The sequence below is a fragment of the Perissodus microlepis genome, chromosome 12, assembly GCF_051167445.1.
Source record: "Perissodus microlepis isolate ML-2025 ecotype Zambia chromosome 12, ASM5116744v1, whole genome shotgun sequence".
In the NCBI taxonomy this organism is placed as follows: domain Eukaryota; kingdom Metazoa; phylum Chordata; class Actinopteri; order Cichliformes; family Cichlidae; genus Perissodus; species Perissodus microlepis.
Window position 1 is genome coordinate 11,490,412 of NC_140472.1, and position 20,117 is coordinate 11,510,528.

The 20,117-nt window shown below is 41.1% G+C and overlaps 1 protein-coding gene across 1 annotated transcript in view; it reads right to left on the bottom strand.

The window, feature by feature from the left end:
• The window catches only part of LOC146375834 (transmembrane protein 132C), a 144,231-nt gene extending 124,472 nt beyond the window's left edge, over positions 1 to 19,759 (bottom strand). Inside the window, exon 1 of the mRNA XM_084945881.1 lies at positions 18,536 to 19,759. Coding sequence (XP_084802007.1) covers positions 18,536 to 18,662 — 127 coding nt within the window. The 5' untranslated portion in view covers positions 18,663 to 19,759. The remainder of the gene's footprint in view (positions 1 to 18,535) is intronic.
• Positions 19,760 to 20,117: the final 358 nt, after the last annotated feature.

Consider the following 20,117-nt stretch of genomic DNA (forward strand, 5'->3'; position numbering starts at 1 on the left):
CAATCATTCTCAAGTAACTTTAAAAAAAATTATTGGTTTCTCTCACTGTTTTGATGAGTTTTGCTGATGGAAATAAACCCTTAAGCAGCATCAGAAAACTCAATTCTCCCTCTATTAAGGACAGGCAATCAGTGTCGACGTGACAGCAGGATTAATATCTTAGGGTTTTTATTTTTTAGAAGTTTAATCCCCCCGCTGGATTTTGGCTTCAGCTTTTAAAACTTCTATTATTCTTCCTCTATTTTGTGACAGTCACAGGAAGCACTACAAATGAACTTTAATAAACCTTTTAAAAAAAGAAGACTCCAGTAAGGTCTTCTTTAATTGTTTTTATGTCATGAGGCGGAGTAATACTATAACCCTGACTCGGTGAGTAGGCTACAGAAAGAGTAATTTCCACATTTTCCAGCTTTTGGTCAGAAGAAAAAAAAACTGAATGGAAATAATGTTGTAAAACATTACAGTAAAAGCTTCACACATTAATTACAGCGTGCTCTCGCTATTAGAGTATCAGTACTGTAACTGCACTCCTGGAATTGTTATGTTAATGCAGAAAGACATAAAATTTGCAAATCATCTTTCTTTCTTCTTTCTCCAGGTTGGGGGTAAGAGAGATACGCATAAGCTTCAGCGGGTGGAAAAAATGCAAAGACAAAGAAAAATCATGATAATTCAACTGAGAAAAATGTCTATTTCAGCACACACTTCATGATCCACATCATTTATAATTAAATTTCCCCATTGTGTGGCATTAAATTGTAAAAGGATTGCCCACATTATGCTGAGACAGAGTGCCTTCTAAATTCTAATGTCTGAATCCCTTTTTTCTCTTCGAGTTTTTAATTGGAAATTATAAAAGCACCTTTTGTCTGCTCGTGAGTAGGTGATCAGGTTCTAGGTACGCATCGCTTTGGTGATGACAATCCTCCTCTGTACGCGAGTTAGTTAACCTCTTTCATCCTGCCTGGATTTAAAAAAAAAACAAACCCAAAACTTTAGCAATAATTTTGAGCAAAATGCGACTAAAAATCCATCAAATTGAAGATTTATTTATTCAATTAATGAATCCTCAAGGCTTGGTATAAACTTAATGTTGGACAAAAATCCTTAATTCACTCGTAGGAAAATGATTAATCATCTTTGAACTGGTCTACTTCCTGTACAATCTAGTTTCTGAGGCAGTGAGCGACACGCGGCATGTGGTAGCTTTCCAAAAAACCTTTAGTTCCAGTTGCTTTGGCTGTCACTTATCTGATGCCACTCTTGCACTTACAGTCACCTTACGTTCCTAGTTTCTAAGGTGACCAGTGGAAAGGGTTTTTCTCTCTGCATGGCTGTGCAGAGGTAAGAAACCAGGTCCCAGATGAGCTCTAACTAGCCAAGCAGCACCCTGCCTATACCTCGCCTCATACAAACTCACTCATCCTTCCACTGGGGCTCATGCTAGGATATGTAGAGCTGGAATAGGAGTAGCGGAGCGGAGAGCAGCTTTCACACTCGCAGAGACTGAGAAAATGAAGAGCTACAATAGAGGGCACCAGAAAAGGTGAGGCCATGTCCCTGCTGCCCACTTCTGGCTGTAATAATATGGGTGGACATAGCAGTGAATGGCTGCCTGGATGCCTGGCCTTGCTTGTATTTCGGCTTTGTCAAACATGTCAAGAAGAAAAAGAAATAAGAAGCAAGGACAGAAAGCTTCAGAAATACTGAACAACAGTGATTAGAGCAACAGAGAAGTTGGTGTTACTGTGCTTGCGTTTTAATCATCCCTCACACAAGAGTGAAAAATAAAAGGGTTTCTGGTGCTGGTGGCCTTCATGTGGTTTTCCACAAAAAAACAAACGAACAAAAAACAGTAAATCACATCACAAAAACGAGCGGTTGTCGAGGCTTAAGATTACACTCTCCCTGACCCTCGCTGTGACCCTGAATCATTCCTGGACTTTGCCCTGAATGCCAAACAGGACAGTCTTAAATATGAGGGATGAGAGAAAGCTCTCTAGTCCCATTGAATTACCCACATCATATTTCTCACCATGTTCAATTAATAAGGCTTATTGAATTTGTGACCATGCGTCAAGAATAATAAATACAATATTTCCTTCGAGGATCATTTGCAGATGATTTATGCTTTTGAGCCGCTACGAAATTCAAGAAAGAGGGACTGGAAGAAGAATCAATATATGACACAGTATGGTATTACTCCATGTCAGCCTCCATAGAAAAGAAATCATTCAGGCAGAGGTCTGTGGAGACTACCGAGCTGGTAAGCAAGAGTCATGGGGGAGGGAGGTATGGAGACCGTGGAAAGTTTGGGAATCTTCACAGGGATGATGCTGTGCAGGTGAGTCTTCTTTATCTCGGACACAAGCTGTTTTATTCCACAATAATTATTCCTGATTAAGGGTCAGTTTAAATTAGCGAATGCGTATCGGTCTGTGTGTGTCCTGCCAGCTTACTGAGCTTGATCAGTTGGGGATGTTTGTTGCCACTCCTCTAATGGATGGCCACGTTTAAGACGCTAAGAGCTAATAAAGAGTAATGGGCCTGTGGCTTCACTGGGGAGGAGGATGAGCTATTTTGAGTTCATGAGAGAAAGCCTCATCTTGGGGATTAAAGAGTATTGACCGATGAAGAGTAAACACTGCAATGCCGTGCCCGCTGGCCTATTTGGTAAAGTTGTGGATGGAAGAGATGAACCCAAATAGGTCGTGCTGCTAGTGGCTGGGAAGGTCAGTGGGGATGTCATTAAAGGATGCTGAGAAGGGCCTCCAGGTGCTGCGAGCAGGTCTGATACGTCTGGAATAGTCCTATCACAGCAGGAGAGTGCAAATTTGAGTGGCAAGAACTCTGAGTATCCCAGGCATCCTGCAGGCAGCAAACAGCACCTCCTTTGTGCAATCCAGTGCACACGGTGCAAGGGGAAAGGGGCTGAGAGCTTTTGGCTTTGGTTGGGGGGATGAGACAAGCGCACATCTGTGTGCCAATCAGTATTCCCACGGTCCCTCCGGAGTTCTCCGAAACATAAACTGGGCTCCTTAATGAATCTTTCCCCCTCACACGGGCCTTTATTGCGGAGCGATATCGTAAATCAGGTTAACTACAGAGACACTCACAGGGAAGAGTCAGTCGGCCTCTTTGTGAGTGCGGAGGAACATCTAATGTTGAGGTAGAAAAACAAGCGGACACAAATCCAACAAAGACTTTCTGGCCACCAACTGAAGATAGCACAGCGAGGGTAAAAGTGATACAGCAATTACACAGCAAATAGGACTGGGCACAATTAGCTGAGCGATTTTTTTACTCCAGGCAGAATTTCCTCTCAAAGTGCGATCATGTTAGCACTGCACCAAATCAGGAGACCAAAGAAAAGCCAATTAATGGAATTTTCCACACAAGCAACGGTGATTGATTATGGGTGTTGACGCCTGTCTGTGATACTGCAGTATGAAAATGAAGTACTATGCCTCTTTGATGAGTGGGAGGAATGAGAGGCTGCCTCTGTTAAAAAAAAGGAAAATGATAGAATCAAGCCAAAACACGCTTTTCACCTCTCAGGGTTAAGATATATCAATAAAAAGTTTTAAAAATCCAGCAAACATAACTTTAAAGCTCAACCACGATCCACTGCAAATAGATCTCACGGTGAACTGTTGATACTTAAAATTTGTTCAAGCCAAAACCTCAGGGCTTTAAATGGGTGTTTGCTCAGGAACCTAAAGATGATATTAAAATCCATAAGTTAATTAAATCAGTACGGACAGAAGGTTTTCTTCCAAAATCCATTCATTGAAAGAGCGCAGCGGTCCCCAACCTTTTTTGCGCCACGGACCGGTTTATGCCCGACAATATTTTCACGGACCGGCCTTTAAGGTGTCGCGGATAAATACAACAAAATAAAACTAGTACCGGTACCGAAAAAAGAAGATTTATTCATAACACACGTGAAAAGATCCAGGAAAACCGAGTTAACGATAAAAACGATAACAAAATAACGCTCAAAACCGATAAAAACCCTGAAAACCATACATTTCACACCTGAGCCTCAACTCTCGCGGCCTGGTACCAAACGACTCACGGACCGGTACCGGTCCGAGGCCTGGGGGTTGGGGACCGCTGGCCTAGCGTCTCTGAATGTTTAGGTTTCTCCTCATACAGCACTGCTTCCTCTCAAACTTGAAAAATAGTACATTTAGATTTTCTGACAAGGTTGCATTTATTTAAAAGAAAATCCAGCCACAATGAAACACTCCAAATTTGTTTGAATATAGAAAACAGTTTTTTTTTTTTTTTGTTCTACCAAACCAGGTAATGCTAACAGAATGGAACAAAAAGCAGAAACATCTAAAGAATAGCTTTGAATGTCCTTCAAGAAGCCAGGAGGACTATTCCTGAACACTACCCAAAGAAATGACAAGAAAGCTGCCTAAGAGACTTCAGGCTGTGTTGAAGAAGGAATGTGGTCATGACAAATACTGACTTTTGAGCTTGTTAGAACTCAACAAACTTTTTTTTTTTTTCTTTTGATTTGTTTACTGTATTTCCATGTATGTTTGCACGCTTCAATAAATCACTACATCTCCTTCCAAATTTCCTATCAAAACATAAAGAAATGAAGGGTGAGTCAAGACTTTTGCACAGTACTGGCTCTCATTTGCACACTAGTAAGATTTAAAATAAGTGTCCAGCTGCTGGGATACTAAAACCAGTTACTTTCTCTTGGACGTCACTTCAGCTAATTCAAGCAACTTAACAGGACATCTAACCAAGAAAGTTTTGCTTCTGTTTTAGTGAAATTTGATTACTTTATCTTTTATCTATCATTTTTATCTTAATATTAATTAGCAGCATTGTGTGTTGCACCTGTACAGTTTGTGAATTCAGCTAACTAATCATGCTTAACTCCACTCTCTTCCAAATATGATGACTTTTGCCTTCAAAAACCAGCATGGGTGCTGGCCAAAACACCGAGGCAGAAGCAGTTCATCCGACCATGTGGCAGGATGAGCAAAGGTATATCAGCTGAGCCCTCAAATGATGCGGGCTGGCTTTGAGATCAGCTGATCTGCTTAGATTGCTGCCTGAAACTGATTCCGAGGCCAAGAACTGACGCTATGCTGAAAACACAGCCTAGCTCTCAACGTCACGTCGCTGTCAATTAAACGAATACACAGATACATGCACAGAAAAATCCAATGTTTTCCATTTCAATTAGAGTTAAACTGTGTGTGAACTGAGGGAAAACGACTGCAAACTTTAAGTCAAAGTGCATCTTTCGAAAGACAGAAATTTCACGTCACACCACGGACTGCACTGAACCATCTGTCCTGTTTGTTTGAGTGTTGCTGTCAACCTCCGTCACAGAGATCTGACAGTTTGTAGACAGTGTGCATTGAACAGTTACTCTACATATTAATTCTGGCTTGTGAGTGTTTAATGCAGAGAAACGTATGCGATGTAGTGATGACTAATCATCTGTCCTGATTAGTTCAGGATCTCACAGCTGCAGCAGTGGTTCATGCTCCACTCTGCACAGATGCCATGTGACTCTCTATCTTTGCCTTTCCACCTCTGGCAACTGCTCAAGGTCCCTCGTTTTTGCCTATCTCAGTACTGCACAAGCTATGTTAAGCCATACGGAGGGTCATAGACAAAGCCACGTAAATAACATTGAATTATGGCAGTAAGTACACTTCCTTCATTTACACCTCTGTTATATTTCTCTGAATATCACTTTTTTTCCTATGCAGGGAAGTATGCAAATTGCTGTACTATACATACAGCAAGGTCAGTGCTAGAGTGTGTTATATTGCATTAACTCTGAAACTGTTAATCCATGTTCTCTTTTTTTCTTTATAAAAAGTGTCCATTCACCCCAAACTGCCTCATTCCCTTTTCAAAAGAGCTTTTATTGCCGCCTCAGATGGACTGGCTTTAAATCTGCAGTTTAACCTAAAACCTGTCAAAGCAGGAACTAACTCCATGAACAAATTGCTCTATTTGGGACCAGGGAAAGAAAGCCATTAAAGTGACTGGGGGGGAGAGAGAAATGTTTCTATTTCAGACAAGATCAGAGGGAAAAGCAGAGGATTTTCACACCACTGGAAAAAAAAATCTGTTTGTTTTAAAGAAATATTTCGAAATCAGCAACACGGGGTACATTTTGTTTTCAAAGCTTCCCCGTAGAGCTGCCAAGCTAAACTTTATTTCAGTGATTGACATCAACCCAGTCTGCACTCCCGGCTAGTGTGCAGGAATCCAGGAAGACTAGACGATTCCTCTTAAGCCAGCTACAAAAAAAAGTGGGCTTTCTAATGTGTTGGAGAAATAGAAACTAATTATAATTTTAATTCTACAAACATTTCTCGGATGCAGAGTTGCTCTAGAGGCAAAGCTAAAAGTCGCTTTGAATTAATCCTCAATGGTCTGAGGAAAAGTGCCGCTTTTTGTTGTTGTTATTTATTTTATTTTATGGGTTTTTTTCATTGTTAGGCAGCCAGCATTATGAAACACTGTTACTGAAAAAAGGAACGTAAAGCAAAAGGTGGCCCTCAGCATATTCAATTAATCCTTGAAATTATTACACATACTTTACTTATCTAGTTCATCCAAGCTATTCTTTTGGGGTGATGAATCATGCATGAGAATGGCAGTCATCTACAATGTGACCATATTCTCTAAAGAGACCTTTCTGTGCCATTTACATTTGTCATTAAGCCAACATGTGCTCTGAACGTTTTGTCCTTTGGCTCTGGACAGCTGGCTGACTCATTAAGCTCAGGATTAACCAGGACGCATTTGTATATATATATAAACAGAAACATCATACCTGTGATTCATTGTGACATAGAAAATGCATAAACAGCATTTCACAAGCTGCATCCTCTTTGGAAGTAGAGGAGCATGTTATCATCTATTCCTTATCAACTTTCTGGGTTACTTCTCCTGAGTCGCTCATCTATAAGACAGTTGAGGTTAGAGCACTTGCAGGGCTAAAACAGGCTGTCTAACTGCATCCTTTTTGACACGCCTGTTTCCCCTTCATGAATTAAGTGGTTCACTTAAAAACAAAAAACAAAAAAACATGCTATTTAGCAGTGCTGCTGTGCACAGGTTTTATCAGGAAGTAAAGAGTCCCTTGGCATTGAATTTAAATCCCCTAGGTGAGTGTAATTTTTTTTAACTTGCAGGTTTAAGGTTGTGAAGGGGTATATTTTACCCCTAACCACAAACCTTTCTGGAGCAACAAGCAGAGAGCGAACGCAAAGAAAAGAAAAGAAAGCAAAACAAAGCCCCGCATGGAACATAAGCAACAGTCCCCTGGCTAACAAACTGACTGGGTTATTTTCTGGCTTTCACAGTTGCCAGATCACTATAGGAGTAAAACAATCTGGGCATTCAAAACACCACAAGCAAATATTGGTTTTGGAACAGTGGTGTTGTGCCGGCGTGCCATGGCCTTTTTTTGAGGTTTTGTGTGGTTTTTCATTTAGTTGTTCATACTGTACATCATGACTCGGTTTGCCGAATAATGAATCAAGACTTGATTCTACCTGTAGTTGTAATTGTTTACGCTGGGTCTCGTTCAAACAAAAATGATTATTACCTAATTAAATAGACGGCAGCCTCAGAGCAGGCTGGGATGTCGCTGCTTTTATTTGTGGATTCAGGAAAGAGTGCTATCAGCAGATAAAAGCAGACATGTAGGAGAATCCCTAACCAGGGTGCGTGTAAACGTGCACACTTGATTCGGTCATACCAATGCCGTTAATATGATTAAACCCAGCTTCTGCACTGGGTTCCTGGAGCTTTATGTATTGCCACCACCCAGTCGTTAGAGCATGGCTCTATTTCTCAGAACATGAAGCGGTATAGCAAAAATAAATCACAAGTTCACTTCCCAGTTTCTTCTGTGAAATTGTCTGCGACTCTAGATCCCTTATCAAATAATTGATGGAATTCTCCTTATGCTTTCAGGTTTTATGTCCTGTGTATGCTTTTGAGTGAGAAAGGAGCTCGACTTTTCACTTTCTTAGTGTTTGTCTTAGGGCTTAGTTTACTGTGTTATATTGCAGCAAGACCAAATGATTCTTCAGTTCTCATCTGTTTTTATTCACAAGAGGCTTATGTCTCAGCGATCAGCCCACCTATCTGCTGGTCAGCTCACCATATACTTTCTGACATATTTCTCACTCGACTTGCCTTTGTCGATCTGCAGGCCATATCCTGAAAATTTATTTTGACATTGGTTTCCAGCTATGAAAAAAAAAGCTAGATAGTACAAGACTTGCCGTGTGCAGTTGTTTTGTGCGTTCTACTTATGTTGTACTTTTCCAGCTACTTTTTACTTTTGTTTCAAAACTACCTGGTTGCCGTCAAGATGGCGAACCATCATGGCACATACACCCAGATGTACCTTCATTAGGTACACCTTTTCAACTCCCCATTAGTGTAATGAAATAATCAACCAATCATATGGCAGCAGCTCAATGCATCAGGCAAATAGACATGGCCAAGACTACCTGCTGAAGATCAACTCAAGCATGAGAAGCTGACAGAAAAGTGATTTAAGTGGTTTTGCAAGAGGCCAGGCTGGTTTAAGTATTTCAGAAATTATCGATCTCCTGGGATCTTCCCACAAAACCATCTCTACGGTTTACAGAAGATGGTCCAAAAAGACAAAATATCGAGTAAGCGGAAGGCCTTGTTGATACCAGAGATCAGAGGAGACTGGTTAGACTTTCACCCGACAGGGAAAAAAGAACACTTGTTACAACCAAGGTAGCAAAGCGTCTCTGGATGCACAACATGTGAAACCTTGAAGCGGCAGAAGAACACACTGGGTGCCACTTTCCTGTTAGGAAACTAAGGTTCCAATCCACGTCAGCTCACCAAAACTGGACAGTAGAAGATTAGAAAATCTGCCTGCTGTGATGAGTCTCGAGTTTTTTGCGACATTGATGATGATCAATGATGATAGGATGAGCGACATAAAAGCATGGATCTATCTTGTATCAATACTTCATGTTGGTATTGCAGGTATTCACAAGATAGCCCAGAGGTATGGTCTCTCCCAGTAGTAAATGGACCTCAGCTACTAGGTGTTTTGGATGTATCCAAGAGGCTTTGTAGACAGATTCCCGAGCCACATCACCTCGCTCCTTTTGATGCTGAGGAGCAGCGACTCTACTCCAAGCCGATCCCGAAAGGTCGGACTCCTCACCCTATCTCTATAACTGACCCGACATACCCTTTGAAAAAAGCTCATTTCTGCTACTCTAATTCCCAATCTTCTTCTTTCGGTCACTACCCACAGCTGTTGCACATAGGTGAAGATAGGAACATAAATCCAGAAGTAAATCTGAAGCTTACCTTTACACTCAGCTCTCTCTTCAACACAACAGACCAGCACCAATCTGTCTGTAAATCCCCTGCTCCACTGTCCCGCAACTTGTCAACAAGACCCCTTTGCTATTTTAAACAAAGAGTACATGTAATATAAGTTTTCTCTGCTATAAGTTGATGGTGCACACGTTAAAGCACAATGAGAGACTCCCACCTCTTAATTAAAGGGGGCCCACATCATCTACAATAAATTTTTTGGCATGCATATAATTGAAGAGGCAATGTTGCTTCTAGTATGCAGGCTAACACAGTTTGTAGGATAAAATAGACTTATTCTGTAACAGCAATATAAGTGTTAGGTACAGACATTCTGTAAGAAATACAACCAGACAGTGAAATTCCATATTTAGACTTATTCTGGAAAGCATCCGTTGGCAAAGAAAACATGTGGTTCCTTTACTATTGCAGGTTAAACAAACCATCCTACACATGGCATGAGCAATTAAGTATGGAGTGCAGATTACATCACTCTGAATTTTAGCAGTTGCCATGCTCCCAGAACATCTAATTACAGGGCCTTCACACTACAATCTTCAAGGTTCAGCGAGAATGCACAAAAACAGCATGAAACAAGGCGGCAATAGTAATCAAATGCAGCCCAGCAGAGGAAAAAAAAACACTTGCAAAGTGCTTGTTCGCACTTATCTCTGGCTTATACAAAGCAATAGTGAGCATGTCCTCAGAATGAATCATATCAAGGCCTGCATCATTGTCAGTGGATCAGAGCCAGGAAGTGGAGGAGGTTGAAGTGAGAAGGCAGCTGCTTGCTACTGTTGTAACACAAGGAACTGAAAAGATCATTGTAAAATGATCACACATAACAGTGGGGAGATTTGTGGTGGGATGATGGTGTTATAAATTAAAATCCATGTTACACTTATCCTTATACTGCTGTAAAAAAAGAAAAAGAAAGAAAGTGCTGCTGGGCTTTTAAAGGAGGTAAAGACAGCTAATATTAGCCTCTCTACATGGCCTGCCAATAAAGTTTAGGGTCAATTCTACAGTTTTATTCACCTTCAGCACAGTCAATAATGCGCCTCCAGCTTACATTTTTAAACTTCTAACCTATTACACATACCATAATTCACCTCTAAGTCTCTTAGGGAGGAAACTTTAAGTTATTCTTGCTTCACTCACTTAATGGCATTGTGTAACTTCTAGAAAAATACCAGTGCTTGGCATACGACCTGGTAGTAAGGGTTACCTATAGCTGTTAGCTTGCAAGAAAATCGCTCCCAATGTGGTTGCAGCTTATAAAATTCCAGTAAACATCTGCAAATCGAAACAACACCTTAATTTGTCACTGAAGGGAACAAGCCTCACATGGATGGGCATGAAACTGCAACACCATGCAGTTGTCCAATTAGTTTTGCGTCTCTAAAAAAATCTATATTATAGAGAAAAATGTCTGTAATTTCTAAACAGTTAATGGAACAGTTTTGTTTAACCCCTCTGCACCTCAATCACATCTTGATTTCATCATAAAGCTGTCCAAATACTTATGGACCTAATTGTGTTACACCAAACAAGAAAAAGAGCGTGACCTGCTGTGGGTGGAAAGTCCAGTCATAAGCACGACATAAGTGTTTGTTCAACAATGCGGTGAGATATTTCAATTCAACCAACACTGCCATCCATAAAGCAATGCAGGGTTAATAAAAAGATATGACAACTAATCAAAATTCCGAGCGGCTGGAAAAGTCAGCATTCAGTCGTCCGTTAATAAATCTATACAGTTTTATTCCCAATTTGAATTAAACTGAAAAAAAAAGGCTAATCCTTCGTTATCATTGGGGTCATTCTGTCTCCACTTGGTGTGGCTCTTTCCAATTTGTGTGAAATTGAGGGCTTTGGGGTTAAGAGGAGAATCTGCAAGCACAGATAGCACGTTGCAGGATGTGCCAACAGCCAGCCTTGCCCCTGTTGGCCGCGGTGACATCACAGAGTGCCACAAGGAACAATGACTCACTATTGCCACAAATTCTACGCCGTGACTGGACATCTCTAACCCTCACCCGTCATCAGCTCACTGTCCACTCTCATGAACGCCCTAGGCTGTCAAAAAAAACGAAGACCTCAGGCTTCTGGACAGCAAGAGAAAACCGTCACGTGAAAATGCATCTTTGCTGCATCTGCCACCGAACATCAATATCTTTGCCAGAGCCATAAAGTCAAGGAATTTTTCTTTTCCTTGTCTTCCACTGACTCAGTTCACTCAAGGGGCTTCATTAAGTTACAGCCACTCCTGCCAGACTAACTTGTACACTGATTGTACTCCGAGGTGGCCATTACTTTCACACTGATTAGGAAGCAGTGATTGTGTCAAGACTGATTGGGGACGCACACATACGTTGGCATTCCAATTACACCAAGTACCATCTAGACAATGGTCAAAGTGTACTTCAGGTCATTTGCATTTAACTGAGTTGCAGTGCATGAACAAATGATCGTTCTGTGGAGCAATTTTCCTTTTTTTTGGTGTGTAGAAGGATTCTCTTCAAAATCAAAAGCAGCAAAAAAAAAGAAGAAAAAATCAACTTATTTAATGAGCACCACACATTTGAAAGTAACTTTAAACTCTATTTCACCCCAGTTGCCCCAATTTGAATGCACACTGTGAACACTGTTTATGTAATATTTCTCTAGTGGGTGACTTTGTAATTGAGCTACTGTATCTAACATTTCTGAACTGCATTTTCTCATTTTTAGTCCCTCGACAGCGCCTTTGTGCCAATAAATAACCATTTAGCAACTATAAGTCACTGCTGTCGGTAATGAGAACGAGAAACAGGAAAATATGTGCGACTTTTAGTCACAGCCGTGCTGTCGGTATCATTATTTTGAACAGAAACAAATTTTAGTCAAAGTTAGTCACCGCGGCGCTGCACTGTCTAATGTCACGCAAAAGAGAAAAGGAGGAACAGGAACAACTTTACAGATAATTAATATGCTGATTTATTTTTTTATTATTATTTATTTATCCAAAGAAAGGCTCATATCAGGCTTTTTGTTTGAAATTAAGAAAAGGTGCTGTCACCCACCATAATTCATTCATCATGCAGCTTCATATTGGTTTTGTGTCACAGATGAGAGCGCACAACAAACTCGCTGCCTTGTGTTGTTCCGTCTACAGACTACGGTGATTATACAAAAACAGAACGAACTGCTCAAGGGACAAAACTAATATGTTTTAAAATTAAAATTCTGTGGTAGTTTGGAAAGCGCCGTTCGGCATTCTGCTGCATGAGCACACCGCTCTGAATCACAAAGAGTCGCACAGGCTCCTATTTTAACATAATCTCAGCAATCAATCAGCTACGCCACAAAGAAGTCAATGGGCCTTGACAATATGTACCTGTCAGATCATTGCCTCTAATGCATTAAGGTCTGGTGCATCTGATAGGCGGCGACATCACAACGTACAACCGAGAGCCAGAGTCTCTCAGATATGGTGACAGGCTTTTGTCCCGCCACCTGCCCGAGAGCATTCAAATCAAATATGAATAACCAACCAGAGTTACAGAAGTATTTTTATACAGACAAAGAAAAAAGATACAGTAAAAAGTACATATAATAAATGTCTGGTGGATTGAGATATATATATTGAGTTTGTGACTGAACAAATCTCTGCTTTTTTCCCCAATTTCACATTTGCACTTGCACAGAAGTTGTCGAACACGTCCATATTGTGTAAGCCTTAATGCAGGATATATTACACAGATATCTAATATTGTGTGATGCTGTCTCCCCCCAAATGCTCCTGGGCTGATGGAATTTTATTAATGCATTGAATTTAATAACATAATCAGCTTCTTGGTTTGGTGTGTCGGAATATCTCATGATTCAGGAGCTTTCACATAACCGTACATAGTGCAAAATGTTGTTTTTTTTCTCCCCCTTCCCTTTCATGTAGAATAAAAATATGCACCTACAATGAAAGGATGCAACAACATTTGCAGTAAGGAGACAGGGCTACGGTAGAAAAATGAAAATGCATTGTGAATTCTAAGGGATGGTATCTGCATGGAATAAAACATCCTATCACGATAGTATTCGGATGCTTGAGTAGACCTTGTGGGGTAGTTTCTTCGCACCCTTAGAGTCATAAATTGTTTAAAAATGTCTTGTAACATTACCCTGTTGCATTTGCATTAAAGCCCACTGAGTAAACCTACAACATCGAGGCATATGTTTGCTGTTGTTTACAACATTTTAGAGAACAGAGGAACTGAATACTTTTTTTTCCAAGCGAATGAATGAAGATTTTTAGAGGATGTGTTAAGTATCTTCTTGGAGCTTAGAGACTACACTCACCAGCCTCTTAGCTACACTTTGCTAATGCCAGGTTGGACTCCCTTTTGCCTTCAGAGCTGCCTTATTTCTTAACGACACAGATTCAACGAGGTGCTGGAAACATTCCTCAGAGATTTTGGTCCATATTGAGGTGAAAGCATCAGACAGTTGCTGCAGATTCCATGGTAAGAGTCTCCTGTTCCACCACATCCCAAAGGTGTTCTATCGGATTGAGATCTGGTGACTGTGGAGGCTATCTGAGTGCTCTTAAACTCAGTGTCAAGTTCAAGAAACCAATTTCAGATTGTTTGATTTTTGCGATATTGCGCATTGCCATTACCAGAAGACAGGTACACTGTGGTCATAAATGGTCAACAACAATACTCAGGTAAGGCTGTGGCATTTAAATAATGATCAGTTGGTATTAAGGGATCCGATGTGTGCAACAAAAATATCCCCCACACCATTACACCACCAGCAGTTTGAACTGCTGATAGAAAACAAGACAGATCCAGGCATTTGGGATATTTACACCAAATTTTGACCCTACCATCCAAACGTTGCAATAGAAATCGAGACCTGTCGGACCAGATAACGTTTTCAAATCTTCTACTGTCCAACTTTGGCGATCTTGTCTGAATTGTAGCCTCAGTTTTCTGTTCTTAGCCGTCATGACCGACACCTGGTGCATTCTTCTGTTGCTGTAGCCTATCTGTGTTCAGAGATGCTCTTCTGTATACCCTGCTTCTAATGAGTGGCTGTTTGAGTTCCTGTGCCTCACTATCTGCTCGAAGCAGTCTGGCTATTCCCCTCTGACCTCAGGCATCAAGAAGGCATTTTCACCCAGAGAAATGCTAGACGTTTTCTCTTTTCAAGACCATTTTCTATAAACCCCTAGACACGGTTGTATAGGAAAATCCCTGTAGATCAGCAGTTTCTGAAATACTCAGACTAACCACTTAAATTACTTTTCTTCCCCGATTCCGATGCTCAGTTTGAACTTCAGCAGGTCCTTTTTCGCATATCTACATGCCTTAACGCACTGAGTTGCTTTCATATGATTAGCCGATTAAGGTGAATAGGTGTACTTAATGAATTGGTCGTAATCCCTTTGATTGTTATGTCTAGAGGATGGATTACAGCCGCATTCTATAAACAAATGCATGACAATACATCCGAATGGAGGAATCCTGATGAATTTGATGACCCTTTGGATTTAGTAGTATACAAGAACACCTTTAGCAAGAGGACAAAGTTTATACTTTTCCAGCCAAATATCTCAACATCCACATTGATATACTGGTGCAAAATGACAAACAGGAATTCACACATGTTGTTGTTGTCACTGCGAACTATCAAAGGGTCAGCGAGGTCATGTACATGTCAACGAGCTCAATCCTAAATTAGTTACCGATGCAGCTTTAGCCCGTCAATAATGACAAATTCTTTTATTGACAATAAAAATAAGTGCAACAGTTTGTAGTTTCCCCTCGTTTTCACCACTCTTAGTGTCGAGCACACGGTCTCACCGTGACCTCAGCCAACAGAGACACTATTCAACTATTCACCGATGAAAGAAAACAAACACAGCATCAGCGTGTTCATCGCACATTCACATCCCCTCTTTTTAAAAGCTTTTACACAGGTTTCCACCATTCGCCTCCCCAAATTATGAAAATTGATTGAATGCGAGATCACAGCAGTTACAAAGAGCCAATTAAGCAGGGCAGATGTGCTTTGTGGAAATATTACAGGACATTAGACTGATGTTTTTGAACTTGCAGGGGCAAAAACCCTCTTTTGACTCAGTGATTGGAGAGCTGCATGCCTCCCACACGCACTTTAAGAATAATGAGCGTAAAAGAACAGTACGAGGGATTTAGATGACAGTCCACCTACTCAGCGTGCTTCAAAAAATGGTCATTAAGCAAACAAAGGTGCAGATTTTGACACACAAACGTATGGCATAAATCACTTGCGAGTGCTGGAACTGAAAACCACGGGGAGTTTAAACACAGCTCACGTCAAACTACTGCTGTGATTTTCTTTTCCTTTCTCCTTCCATGAAGGGAAACCACGGAAACCACCCAAGCCACGCCAAATTGGGTTTGAGAGAAGGGGGGGGGGGGGGGGGGGGTGACGGCTCTTTTTATCAGTGTCCTCTGTTGTAAAATTCAACCGACTTTGTGCACCACAGCGAGAGCGATGCACAGATAGCCTTGATAAAAAAATAAATACAAAAAATTAGAAATTAAAAAAGCCACTACTGTTCCTTTCATTTCTTTCTGATCTCTAAATCAACACCACAACTGATGAATGGCAACAAAAAAAGAAAAAGAAATGACATTAGGGGGTTTATCCAGCGCATGGCCACTTAAGACACAGACTCATTTACTTCAATATGCTTTGGTTACAAATATAATTAAAAAGCTGTCAAAGATCTAAAACTAAAAAATTTTCAGTGCAGTGGAATCGAAGCTGACATGAAAATATCCACCCGACTGTTGATGAAATCAATCCTTTTGCTTGAGTGGACAATGTGTTCAATTCCACGTCAAAACTCCAGCTGAATTTCAATCAGACAGTGTTGAGCTTAACAAAATGAGACACAGACACATGAAAGGATCCAGACAAACACATGCCACTCACAATTTAGCGGCACAGCTTAAAGACAAACATAATCAGTCCATCAATCAAGCCGCGAATGCTAAAAATTGTTCTCCATAAAGACTGTATTTCACCTCTCTGGCTCATTTTTTTTTTTCTTGATCGAGGACATGAATTGCAGGGTTTACAGGACTGCCAGGGGCAAAAGAAGTAGAGCGGGATGTGTGCCACAGCACTGGGGCGAGGAACCACAGCAGTGGATGTTTCTGAAGACAATCACAGATAAAACCTCTCCACTGAGAGAGGGTTTAAGAATCTCGGCTGGGTAAGTAAATGTTCTGAAATAAAATTTCTACAGGACGACTTCAATCGTCTTGATGGAGATGCCGAGGCATGAGGACAGACACATGGCAGCAACAAGAGACAGCATGGGCTGTGTGCTTAGTGCTTAAAGATGTAGACCAAAGACTATCCTTGCTTGATCTCCTTTGGATCTTGTTAAGCTCAAGGATAAAACTAAAGGAGGGAAGATTGAAAATTCTTCTCAGGAATCCCACTGAGGTGTCCCACTGGAACGCACCTGGTGGCTTCAATTAAAGGACGGGACACTTGTTTTGTATGTTTTTTATTAACAAAACATACAAAAAATGTTAAGTCTCCATCCTTTTATCATAATAACATTTTATTCTGCAGATTTGCTTTGAATATTCTAGGGCCAGGAAACTCTACACCCTGATATAATTTGCAGTTGTTGAAACAAAGGGTTTTTATCACAGTCACACTAGAACACCAGGTTTCCATCCCTAATCGTGGCTTATTATGCTGCGCAGACATTTTTCTAGCACGGATCTGATCCTCTCATTTCCTGGAGTGTGTTATCAATTTTCATCACTATTCACAGTAAGAAGCTGTGTCCTGCAGGTTTATGACACACAATCCTCAATTAGGATCACACTGTGTAAGGCCTTAGCACATGGCAAATATTATTACAGTATACTTCAAGCCAGTGAGCCAGCACTGGAAAGAGAGGTGCTGTTACATAAGAATAATCCTCATGAGCTCCAAGCTGTATCACCGAGGCGCACATCCACAATGGACCTCTAAGATGCAATTTTGGAAAGATTGTTTCTGGAAACTATGACCTTTAATTCTGCAGGGAACCAGCGCAAGTGTTTCTTAGACCATAACAGATACACTGCCGGCTGCAGATTCTATGTAATTACAATAAGATTGTGATTCTAGGTCTCACTGCAGTGAACAAGGATTGCATATTCATTCACTGAAAAATGTGTTGTTGTTTCTTTCATTTGCACAAGAAAAAAAGGGAGGAAAAAAAAGTTTTGCTTTTAATTAAAGACATGCCGTGAAAAACTCTTCTTTTGGGTATGCTGGAAAGCTGCTAGAGCCAGGCATCATCTGGAGAAAAAGTCCCATTGGAGGACCGGTTCAAATTTCCAGATTGCATTTTAGTTTAAACCCTTTTCCCACAAGACAGAAGGGATTCATTAGCCAGACCACCAGCTGCCTTCAGATCTATATATCCTGGCCGCCAGGCAGTCAAAAAGGATGTTGCTGTTCTCCTCCCAGTGGCACTAATTGACTGATGCAATGTGGAAAATGACATTTAAATCATCTTTTTCTCCCCCCACCAAGAATCCATATAAAACGCAGAAATTCCTACTAAAAACATATTAAGTGACAACTCAAAGAGATTGGGACTGATGTTGTGCTTTGAAGCTATATGAAGAGCTCTCATCGATGCAACTCTCCTAAGTTTTCCCATGAAATAAATATGGGCTTGGAGATGAATTTTATGTAATAACTTAAGTCAAGAGTCGATACAACCGCAGTGCTTCTGTTGCACAAGATAATCCTTGTCATGTTGAAATATTGATGAGATAAGTGTTATTTAAAGCCAGAGCTGCTCTGGGTTCATCGTACAGGTGCAGAGCCACTGCAGCGAGGTCTTCGGAATCCATAATATATGACTGAACACATCTGAACTGAATTCTTGTTGGGGAATGTAAGCGTACACGCAGATGAGACAAGCAGGATGTTCGCTACCCTGCATCACCGTGTATCTCACGCGGTCCCCTGTGTGACAAAAATCACGCTACGTGGCTCCAGTTCGTATTAAACTTACTTGAAATCTTTGTTTAACAAAAGCCTGGCTCCTTAGTCGGCACAGTGGGCTTAAAGACATATAGGCTAAAAGGTTTAAAATGCTTACCTCCCAAAAGCAACACCACCGACTGAAGCGCAAGGATGTGCAACATGTTTCTCTGAGTCGTTAAAAAACACGAATTCCCCCAAAAATTAGTGCGCAAGCCGATGCGTGTTAGTTCAAAGAAGAGCATCCTACGTGCAGCGTGGTTTCTAAAAATGCAGAATGAAAACACGTCTTTTCATGCTGCAATCGTTAGTTTCCAAACGCTGAACAATCATAGTTCGAGTGAGCAGTTTTGAAAGTCTGATCTACTTGTTTTTGTCAGGAAAATTCAAGAACTGAAGAGAAGGAACTTCAGCTTTGCTTCGGTCTCTCCAGCATTTTTCTTTTTAGAAGAGATAACGTTTAGATTACTGGCGAAAGACCAGTTATGACACATTTTCACAACGATTTTGTGTTTGTTTTATAGCGGGTTTTTTTTTTTTTTATCCCAAGAAGCGCAGAAATCCTCTGTCCTCAGACGGTCAGTTTTTCCAGCTCCCTTCTTTCTGCATCACCGGGCTCCTGAAGCTGGCTGTAGTGCGTAAAGTCCGATACTTTCCGTCCATCCTCGTGTTAAGGCGAATTATCTAAAAGTAGAAAAGTTCAAGTCCCGGCATAGATCAGCGTACATCCACACCCAGACAGCTTTTCGTGAAGTCCTGAGCGCAACTCCAGCTGCACGCAACATGAGCCAGAGGAGAGCGCGCAAGAGGTCCGTATTCAGCGTTCAGCTTCCACTTCTAATGATACTTTGGCACCAGGTGATTCATATATTCAGCGAAAGTCCGGATTCAAGTCATCGTTCTTCCATGTTTATGCAGACAGACTGCAGTTTGTGGAGCTTACGCATTGTCACCCCGTCCAATGCGCGTCGAGGGGACCAGAAGGAAAGACATAACAGACACAGAGCGGGGGCGTTTGGCGCTCCAGGAACATCATATCCCATTGATGCCGGGAGTAAACATATTTTAATTCATCACTTTTGACCAGCTGAGGTTGCATTAAAGCATCTTCCTAAAACAACAACAACAACGAAAAAAACTAAACTGTCCACCCTGTCCGTTTTAAATCAAAATCAGACAGTTGCACGTGTGTTAAATAACTAACACGTCTCCCTCTGGTGACGTCGCTGCCCGTTGCGTGCAAAAACAATGATTTTAAAAGTTGTCATCGGACATTTCAAATTTATTGCATGATTGCGCCACTTGTCAGGCACCAGCGACCCTGTGCGGCACGACGAGTGTACTGAAAAACTTGCGCCGCTCGTGTTTGGTAACGCAAACCTTTAACGCTGCGGGTAATTAATATTTAAATACAATTACGAAAAAAAGAAATGACAGTGGGTAAAGAAAAGTAAAAAGCACCAGTCTGATGACATCATTCGTGGTATGGTGTCTGCATCCTGAGAGGGATGCACTCAATCACCGCAGCAGGCTCAGATATGGCTGCAGTGCTCACCGAGTTTCTCGCTCCTTTGTTGCATTTTCACACAATTTCCACTGAGCCATCTCCATTCATTTATTCATTCAATTTTCCATACTTATTCCCATTCAGGGCCACAAGGAACATATATTCCGCTCCACCACAAATGGCCCTTTTCTGC